Source organism: Hipposideros armiger, unplaced genomic scaffold (assembly GCF_001890085.2).
Source record: "Hipposideros armiger isolate ML-2016 unplaced genomic scaffold, ASM189008v1 scaffold_357, whole genome shotgun sequence".
Lineage (NCBI taxonomy): Eukaryota > Metazoa > Chordata > Mammalia > Chiroptera > Hipposideridae > Hipposideros > Hipposideros armiger.
The window spans coordinates 370,171-380,793 of record NW_017731707.1 but is presented as its reverse complement, the minus strand read 5'-3'; the positions used below and the strand labels follow the sequence as shown (position 1 = coordinate 380,793).

The 10,623-nt window shown below is 37.5% G+C and overlaps 1 protein-coding gene across 1 annotated transcript in view; it reads left to right on the top strand.

Annotated features, from left to right (window-relative positions):
- Positions 1 to 3,245: 3,245 nt before the first annotated feature.
- Positions 3,246 to 10,623, top strand: part of STPG2 (sperm tail PG-rich repeat containing 2) — a gene marked incomplete at its 3' end in the record, with an annotated part of 232,443 nt that continues 225,065 nt past the window's right edge. The window contains exons 1-2 of the mRNA XM_019661640.1: positions 3,246 to 3,354; positions 9,734 to 9,846. Of these exons, the coding sequence (XP_019517185.1) occupies positions 3,246 to 3,354; positions 9,734 to 9,846 (222 nt within the window). The remainder of the gene's footprint in view (positions 3,355 to 9,733; positions 9,847 to 10,623) is intronic.

Here is a 10,623-nt window from a genome sequence, read left to right as displayed (position 1 = left end):
AATTTGACGTATTCAAGCTTCATTTTAAAGTTTATACTAGTGAGAGCTAGAAGGAGAAATGGATAGAACCCAAATTTTGTAGTCAAATGCTCATAAATCTCAGTTCAAACATCTCTTATTAATACCATGGAAATGGTCATATAGTATAACCACATTAAAACTAGTATTAAACATTAACATAAAAACTATTTTTCAGGAATGGAGAAGTGTTAAATCAAATTTTTTATTTTGTGTTCACATGTGCTTACAATTCTGTTGTCAATATGTTTGTTCTTTCTTTCTTTTTTAGCTGAGCTATCCTGCCACCTATTGGCAGCTCAGCGGCAGCTCAGCTCGGGCAGGAATCGAACCGGCAACCCTGTTGCTCAGAGCTCGCACTCTTGAGTGAGCTCTTAACCAACTGAACCATTCGGCCGGCTCGTTTGTTATTTTTTTAGGGGCACACTCGTTCTAAACTATTTAAGAAATATTTACTATGAGATGTGGTGAATATTCAATATTATCATAATAAAAAAAGATTTGCTGTTCTCATTGAAAAAATATTGTCCAACTCTGAAATACTGTGTACCATTTGATTACTGAACCATAAGAGGAAAATAATAGCTGGGAAAGGTGGAGAGAACAGCCACAGTGATAAAAGAAATAGAGGAAGGATATTTACAATAAAAAGCTTTTTAAAGAAAGACTTTTTGTTAAGAATGCAAAATTCTGAGAGACCAAGTATAACAAAATTTGAAGAGTGTAGAGTTTTACCTCAGTGTTGTGATATTCATATAGGATCTGGCCACAAGGCTCAGAAATCCTAGAGCCCTGCCATTGATACGCTGCCTCTCTGTGAGATCCTTGAGGAAAGAACATGCATTTGAGGAGGCAGACATGATAAACACTGTATTCCTAGGTACAAAGGTCTTAGGGTCACAGACTCCCCTTTAGAGATCCATGAATGAACTAGTATAGACCCCTAGAATTCCTTTTGTCTAAGTTAGATTAGGCTCACTGGTCAAAAGTCAAATCAGACAGATAGCAGATAAACCCTACTTTATCACTTTCATTTCTAACTTCAAACCTAAATCGATCCCAGTTAAGAGTAATCTAGGCTGTTGCAGAAATGAAGAGCCAGGAGGAGGATGTGCGAGTCTGTACCAGTGCCTACAGAAAAGATGGCCTAGATCTAAATTTGCTTTTCTGGGTTTATGTTTTCGTTTGGGTTTAAGGGCCAGTGATATCCTTGAGGAATGTCCAATAGGAGGCTAATTTAAAAGTACCAGTGGATCATCCTCTAAAGCATCTAGATTTTTCTCCTTTTACCTTTGTAACTCTTTTCTTCATACTATATCATACAGTCAACAGCAAATGTATTCTAGATCTCAACAGGAATCTACAGCTGCTTGGGAAAATACAGCTTAAATAACTTTGAGAGAACTACGAAGGTTTCTGCAAGAATTGGAGAATTGAAGTCAGTGTGAAAGGATCACTGATCAATATCTAGTTTCTTAGTAGGGAGATGAGGTTTCCAAAGTACCGCAATATTTCTTTTCTCATCATTTTATACATTTCTCTTGTCACCTCTTGTTATGGATTACACATGTCTCTTCCTCCATTAGATACAGAACACCTGAGGACGGGGGACTTTCTTGCACCTTTGTATCCCCATCACCTAGCAGGGTACTGAACCTATAGTATATGCCAGTAAGTGTTTTTTAAATGAATAATTATTCAGCTAGCTACTGAGTAGGGGAAAAAACATATTACAGATATATTCTTGAGAAGCATACCGGGGGTGCCAAAAAAATGCATACACATTTTAAGAGATGTTAATACTTTGGTCAATGTTGCTCAAGCAGTAGTTCACTATAATCAGAAGTGTCTGGACACTGAACGGTAACCACTTTGAGAACCTCTTGTAATTGCAGAAGTCAAACGTGACTTGTATTCATCTTTTCTTATTGGTATATATTAATACAGTTTTTTCCTTTCTTAAAATGTATATACATTTTTTTTGGCACCCTCTGTATATATAGTCTTATATGGAGAGCATTAAACATATAGGGAACAATTAAGCCACAATTAATGACCCACAGAACTGAGTATCAAATCATGTTCCAGACGCTATAGAATCTAGAGTAATAAATACCATAAAAATTTGTAGTAGGGACACATTTAAGTACTGTAGCTCATTTGGGGCAAGGCATGGTGAAGGTGGAATTTGTTTAAATCCTTAAAAGGATGATTAGAATCTGCTTAAGGTTCTTGCCGAAAAAACAGCCTGAGAAAACCCTTAAGTAGATTCTGGCAGACTCTTTAAGACCTTTGCAGAAGCCAGGTTCCTTTTGCCTAAGGTTAAGAGATTCATTGGTTCAGTGGGATGGACTGGGCTTTATAAACCATTAATAGAGAATCAATGCTGCTGTATAGCCTGGCATCTAACAACAGAAGCAGCTTTCATTTACCTGCACTTGCATTGCTTCTTTGGTGAGCTTCTCCTCTCCTTCCCTCGTTCCCAGTTTCTCTTCACTAGCACATCCTGGGTTTCGTTTAGCACAGTTTGGATTATCTGTGGGATAGTCAGAGGTGCTTTTCCTCTATGCGAGTGTAGCTGTAGTAGGAGTGGGGTGGGGTGAGCAGGCGCAACCCAGGCTCTGCTTCGCGCGAAGGTTTTGCTTTTCTTGCAGTTTTTGCTAGTCTCTTCCCAGTCGCCCTAATTCATTCAGTGCAGTGAAATTAGCCCAACCCCTTCAACGCGTTTGCTTCAGCTTTCTGAGGAGTCCAGGACCTATGGCAGTCAGCGCAGCTTGGAGCGCACAGGGCAGAGCAAGAGGGAGCGCTCACGGCTCCGGGCGCATGCTCCGAGGGCTCGGAGCGGGTGGGGTGGGGGTGACGAGCGCTCCTGGCTCTGTCCCGGAAACTTCCGTGGCATAGAGAAATGGGCGGGGTCAGGGCCGGAAGCACTGGGGCGGGCGCCAATTCTTTAATCTGTGGATGGAGAGCCACGGCTCTCCGCTGGTGAACAAATGATGTGTGTGGGACGTCTTGTCTCAGGTCGCGCTCTCTTCCACTTTACCCCAGGGCTCTAAATCGGCCTGGAGTCAATCTGACACCCATAAGTAGGTGGGGAGACAGCCCCTAAATTCTGCCCGCGCCTCCACAGACTGTTACAGCTTCCTTTTGCTCCACACCTCCTCTAGCCACGGTGTTTTTATTCCTTTTCAGCCGTCCCCCCACCTGCCCCCGCCCCCCCTGCCGTTATGTATGATCGGGCTCCCCGCCTGCTCAGATTGGCTGAAGGGGGCAGTACTGAGGATCACGTGGGTCCTGGATCCTACCAGGTACCTTTCCTGAAGCAGCAGGCAACAGGTAAGAAGTGTAATGAAAGGCAAGCCCCCTGTGACAGGCACCTCACTTTCATCCTGCGCAGCTTCCGTGTGCCTGTAGGTTAAACATAATAGTACCACCTCATCAGTACAACGAAACATGGACTAGGCGGGGAAAATACTCTTCTTATTTTACAGGTGGTAACTGGTAAAACCATTTGTCCCCTATCACAAGATCAGAAAGCATATGACTAGGATTTATGATTCTACCATGGTTGTCTACATCACACTTTCAATTGTACAGATTAGATCTAAGACTTTGATTTCCTGGCTCTGTTGACTATGAGTCTCTGAATCCTGTGTACTTCTTACTGCCTACTGTGTCTTCATTGTAATCCTGGCTGCCTCACACAGCTTTCCTACCATAAGCCAGAGACCATTTATTTATTAAAATGCAACTTTTATTTTTCTATTTTGCAATATCATTTAAAGATAATGCCATGTATTTTTTTCAGATAGATGCCTGTTATGCGACCAAACCCATGTTCTCGTTGAACATGAGTGCCCCTTTATCCCACATTCTGTAAAGGAAAGCTGTACTCTTGAGAGGTGGACTAGAAATCGATAATTTAAATAATTATTTGTTCTCATCTGTTTGCAGTTAACGACTTAGGGGAAATTGAATAAATACTTCAATTTGCTTTCTGCTTGTCCTAATCTGATGATTTTATGGAGTTTAATATCATTCAAATTAGTTTTTCCCTTGTTAACTTGCATTTTCTCTATTCCTATGCTATGTCTATATTTTTAGACAAATGTAAGGATTCATTACTCTTGACCTGACTGATCAGATTAGGGTATTAGGTTGATTTAGGCTTCTATGGGTGGAGTACAAATTTGTCATTTGTTATCATTTTAATCTTGAATTTTATGGCTTTTCAGCATCTGACATCAATATCAGTACTCTTGGAGCTTATTATGTCTGTCTTTAATGTAGCTGAGTTGTTATAAGCATTAACTACCTAATTTATTAGCTGCCAATGACCACCCAAATGCTTACACTTATACTTTTAAATCCTTATTTTATTGTAGCACAACTGACCACCCTCGTTTTAGAAATATTGCTTCCCCTCTTATCTGTAACATAATTTTTTCCTGGTTCTTTTTCCAACTATTGTCTTGGGACAATGCCTGATATATGGTTAGGACCAAATAAACACTTGTTAAATGCTGAATCAGGGAATCATTCCTCGCCCTCCCCCCCAACCCAACCCTTCATAGTCTTTAAAAGTTTTAATTTTTCCAGACACTTTTAAATGTTTATATAACGTGCTTTCCATTCTTTGCTTGTTGCTTTTTTCATGTATACTTTCTCATTTAAATCTATAGCTTTAACTACTGTCCATATTCTGATTCTCAAGACCCCCAGAAGAAAGTCTTTAGAGATATAGGTAATTTATATCTCTAAGGTGAGCTTTCTCCTTATCTTAAGTCCTCCAAATTATCAATTACTTTTTTTAGACATCTTCACCTCTGGCATCTGAAATTCCAAGTGTCTGAACCCATCATTTAACCCACTGTTACTGGCGCCTTTGAAAAAATTCCCTATCAGTCAATTATAAACTTTAAGCTTTGGAATTATTCTAGACTCCTTCCCTGATTGACCACTCCTATTGATCTTTAAGACCTATTGATTCTACCTTCTCATTACCTCTCTCACATTAGTTCCTTTCTTCATTTAACTGCCTTTGTCTTAGTTCAGTCCTCATTATTTCTATTCTGAAATAAATCAATAAAATGTTACTGGTTTCTCTCTATTTCAGTCTCCAATCCAACTTCTATCTTATGGCTAATGTGATCTTTCTAAGATATAATTGTTATTTGTTAAAAAAAATTCCCTTTGGGACTTGCTGAGTGGCGCATTGGTTAGTAGTTGGCTTGGGATGCCAGCTCTGAGCAGCAGGGCCCTGGTTCAGATCCCATATGAGGGTCAGTGACGCTGCGCCCTCTACAGCTAAGATGGTGAACAACAAAACAGCTTGACCTGGAGCTGGGCTGCCCTGAATCACGTGGCGATGGCGTAGGCTGCAGTGGGGTTGGCCAGCAGTTGGCGTGAGCTGCCATGAGCTGCCGTAGGCCGCACAGTGGCCGGTAACTGACTGCCTCACCTGGGAAGAGTGCAATGATAATACCAACATGGGCCAGTACGGTGACGTCCTCCACAACTAGACTGAAGAACAAAAGGACAGCAACTTGTCTGTTCCCCTTCCCCAATTCCACAATAAAATCTTAAAAAGAAAAAAATTCCCTTTAACACTAAGGTTAAAATCTGAACTTGACATAGTGCATAAGATTCTTCATTATCTGATCCCTGACGTGGTCTCCTGCTTTACGTGATCCTTCCAGGCAGTCACATCACCACAAAGACTTAACCTGTATATTAGTAATTCCAACTTTGCATTTTTTATAAGTTCATGCTTAACCAACTCCAGGCCTCTGTACCTGCTGATACCTTTGTTCAGTATGCTCTCTCTTCCTTCCTCACCTGGCTAATTCCTACTTATTCTTCAAGACTCAGGTAAAGTGAAGTTGTTCTCTGACTGTGTTCTTTCTCAGGTCTTTCTCTTGATTCCTTAATGACTCTTTCATAGCACTTTGATACTGTATTGTAATTATTTGTTAACTCACCTGGCTGCCCCACTAAAATGTATTTCTTGAGGGCAATAACCAGGAACTTTACACAATTATTCTCAGTTTTTAGCTCAATACCATAACAGATAAGTGCTTAATTAAAAAACAACAAGCCCGGTAATTCTTGAAATAAAGTTTAAAAAATTTCATGAGCCACACATAGCAGAATAAAAACTCTTACAACATGACTTGTGTGAACTCCGCTTAGAGGACAGTAAATAGGATGTTGCAAGGCCCTTCTTTTACTGTTTTATAGAACTGTCCCTTGTTGTATGAAGGAAAATAGGAAATTCCATGCATGAGAGCTTTGAGCAGCTACATCCTATAGATCCCTGTTTTTAGCAATACTCAGTGATAACATGCAGATAATTGATAGAAGACACAGGTGTCTCTAGTCATTTCCCTACTGCATTCCCTGGCAAGTTAGTTTAAAAGTAGCTGTTATTTCTTTGCTAGGTATATTCTGCCTTATCTCTCTTTAACATTAGTAACACACTAGACTATGCAGAGGTATACACAGTTATTTCAATTAAAGGTCAGGTAGATCTTACAGAGAATGATGTAGGAAGAGCAGATGTTGGGACTTTGTATAACTTAATTGTTACCTTGAATTACACAAGAGGAGAGAATTTTAGTGTCTTAGATCTTCAAAAGAAAGAAGCAAATACTCTTTATTCCCAGCCTTTCCTTTTCCTAATTACCACTCCTCTCTCACTATGACGTACCTGGTCAATCCTGCATTGTATTGTCTTCACATTTTCCTCAGGAAATTCTTTCCACCCTAATTTCAAACTTCATTGCCTTGGCTTTGGCCATTTGATCAGGGAGACTCTTTTCTTCCCAGGATTTGCAGCCTGAAAGGGACAGGACTGAGCTGCTGTGGTTTCATGGGTGGGGGAGGTAATGGATATTCTAATTCCAGATTAGTGAGAGTTGTTGCTAATATTCTCACAATTATCTGAGAAGCCAGTATATCTTATCTCATCAAAGCAAGTTTTCCCCAGAGTCGACAGCCTGGTAAAATATGATAAAAACATAATCCTTTTAATAATATGACTGCTCTTGGCATTATTGGGCTCAGGCGTATTTCATTGGTTTTTGAGCTTGATTTACATAATACGTGGCACCCCACATTAGCTGTATATTAGTTATCTTGGTTCTATATTAGTTATCTAAGCTCAGTGACACCAGCTCCTTTCCTATATTCTTTCCTAGGTTTCTATATTTCCTATATTCTTTCTATAATATTTCTATAATATTCTATAATATTCTATAATATTATAGAATATTTCTTTCTATAATATTCTATAATATTCTATAATATTTCCTATATTCTTTCCTAGGTTTCTTCTTTGATAGGAGAGCAGTTAGCTTTATCTGTCACAGAAGCATGAGCTTTTTTGGGTCTTGTACTCATCCCTATGTGCTTATGCCAAAAATAATGATTTTATCTTATTAGCCAATCAGAACTTAGGGAGATCACCTCAGGAAATGCAGTCTATCTTTATTTAAGTTTAAATAATGTATATGATTGTTCTGTATGTTGATGTTCCTGACGATGAGTACATGTTTTAAAGATCTAGCTTTTATGTGAAGAATGCTCTTTACTTTGCTTTATGGCTATGAAACTTATCTTTTAATCATATGCTGCCCACCCTTCTTTCTCAGAATGGACTTTTATTGCTTTACCCCAGTTTGATTTATCTCCTGCTGTTGGCCCCTCAAACTCAATATATCCCAAACTGAATTTATTTCTTCTTAAATCTTTTCCTCTTCTGTAGTCTTAGTTTATTTGTACCTGACAGTTTATCATTTGTAGTTGGCACTTTACATGTCAATATATTTGTATGTCCCAAATAGAGCTTTTTATCTTATACTCCATCAACTCTAATTCCCCAGAATCCTCTTCTCCTATATTTTATGCCTTAATTATTAGCAGCACTGCTTGTAGTGTAATTATTTGTGTATTTGTCTGGCTTCCCCACTATTCAAGGCCAGGCTTTTAGCTTATTTATTATTGTACCTTCACTGCCTTTCACAGACACATAATAGAGCATTTGATATTATTGAATGAATGACTAAAGATGTAGTTTAGAATATCATCTACTAATTTTATATCTATTGTTTGATATGCATGGCAGTATGATAGGGTGACCAACCATCCTGGTTTATCTAGGAATGTCCTTGTTTTAGCACTAAAAGCCCTGTTTCCTAGGACTACTAGGACAGGGTGTCACACAAACTGTAAATATTAGGTATACAGCTATGACTAAAACAGAGAAGTCATTTCTCTCATGGAGCTTATCACTATAAATATTTAATTTTCTTGTGGTTTTACTTGAGCTCAATATTTCATATAAACTTTTAACCTATTCATGAAAGATTCCATATAGTTAATTTTGGAAAGCTTCAGTGAAGATTTTAAGAGTACTGGCTTTCTGAATACATGTAGCTATTGTGTAGGGTTTTTTTGTTTTGTTTTGTTTTTATATAAATTTCAGTATTTTGCAATTAATTTTACATTTGTTTAGGTAGATTTAGTTAGAAGCTCTGCCAGGTTCTGATGACAGCAGCCTCAAAACTAGCCTGAGTTTAGCTTTCTCCATTCTCATATTGCATACTACCTCAGTGTCTGTATGAACTTAAATTAAATATATATATATATATATATATATATATATATATATATACACACACACACACACACACACACACACACCTTTAATTGTGTGACATGAAATACACAGAAAATTGCATAAAATATAAATTTATGACTTAAGAAGTAAAGAAATGACTCAAGTCAAGAAATATAGCATTGCCAAATCTTCCTTTTCAGTCATAACCCTTTCCCTTTCCTGTATAGGTAAGCACTATTTTGATTTTTATGCCAATTATTTCCTTGCTTTTCTTTGTGGATTATTAAATCCTCTTGATGAAATGACCCCTTTATAGTAATGAAATGTCTCTCTTATCTCTGGTATTCCTTGTTCTAAAATCTTCTTTGTCTGATTTTTATATGGTCACAGCAGCTTTCTTTGATTCATGGATGCATGGTATATCTTTTTCATCCTTTTATTTTTAGCCTCTGTGTCTTTATGTTTTAAGAGGGTTTCCTGCTGAGAGCATAAACTTGCTTTTTTATCCAATCTGACAATCTCTGCCTTTTAATTGGGGTTTTTAGAACTTTTCCATTTAATTTAATTATCAATATTGTGTTTACATGTACTCTCTTGCTATTTGTTTTCTATTTATCTTGTCTGTCCTTTGTTTCTCTTTTCTTCTTTCCCTACCTTTCTTGAATGAGTTGAGACAGCCTACATAGAAATAATTTACATTTGCTATTGCCTAAAAATAATAGATGCTATTCCAAAATATAAAACAGTGGTCTTCTGATGATGAAAATATGACTATTTTATCAGCTAAATACTATAATTGCCATTTTCTTCTTAACCAAATATGCTTAGAAGAAAAATAACTTTTATTTTGTTTTTTATTTTCTTTAGGTGTTTTTTCTGTGGTTTAGTAAGTCCAGTTCTATAGGTTCTTATATTTAATATATTAATATAAATTCCATTCTTATATCAGAATTTTAAAACTTCTATGACTAGCCATTATTTCTGATAGTATAGTCTCAACAATTGAGGTTACTAAATGATTTTATATATTTTGAGTGCTTTTCCTTTGAAATCATTGGAATCTTATCTGCCAGTGATATGATTTTACTTTTATAGGTGGCTATGCACCATTCCTTTCTTCGGCTGTCAGAGAAATTACTTTTACTGTTGCCTGTAACACTGAGAAAGCTGTTCCAGGTCCAGGATACTATAATGTTTCAGATGCACAGGTAAATTTATTATAATTGTCTAAGCTAATAAAAGTCATGCTTTCTTCCTTTAATAGACTTTCATATCCATTTTCATATTTTATTTTCCCTTCACATTATCTTTATCCTTTCAATCTATATTTTGTAATTAGAATAAGAGAAAATAAATGTGTTCAATGTTGGTTGCCTTGTTGGGTATTTTTCATTATTCTACATATTCTGTAAGGCATAAAATATTGTTACATGCTTCATGGTCCTTGAGGCTCTTGAATGGGAGAATAGTGCTATTGAATGAATTATGGCTCATGAAAATTGTGAGCTGGTCAAGATATATAGAAGAGGGATGGAAATGAGTGAAGGTGTTAGTTTGTGTGCCATACTCTATAGTTAGAGCTATTGCTATTGATCTGTGTGTCTCCTAATTCTGTACAGCATCAGGAATCTATCATCAGAATATCTTAGATGGTCCATTCATGTTCAGAACAGTGGATATAACTCCAATATCTTCATAATCATGACTGTCACCTTCTACCCTGTCCACACAAAATTTGCATTCATACATAGTGACTCCTAGCTGACCCTACCAGACCTTTATTTCCCCTGTTGGAGGCCCAGATGCAGTCATTGAAACCTTAGACTTCCTGACTGAATAATAGCAACCATTCTGTCGGGCTTGGTTACAAGCAATAAGATAGACTTCTAAAAAAGATACTATAGGGCAGCCAGATGGTTCAGTTGGTTAGAGCGTGTGCTCTTAACAACAAAGTTGCTGGTTCAACTCCCACAAGGGATGGTGGG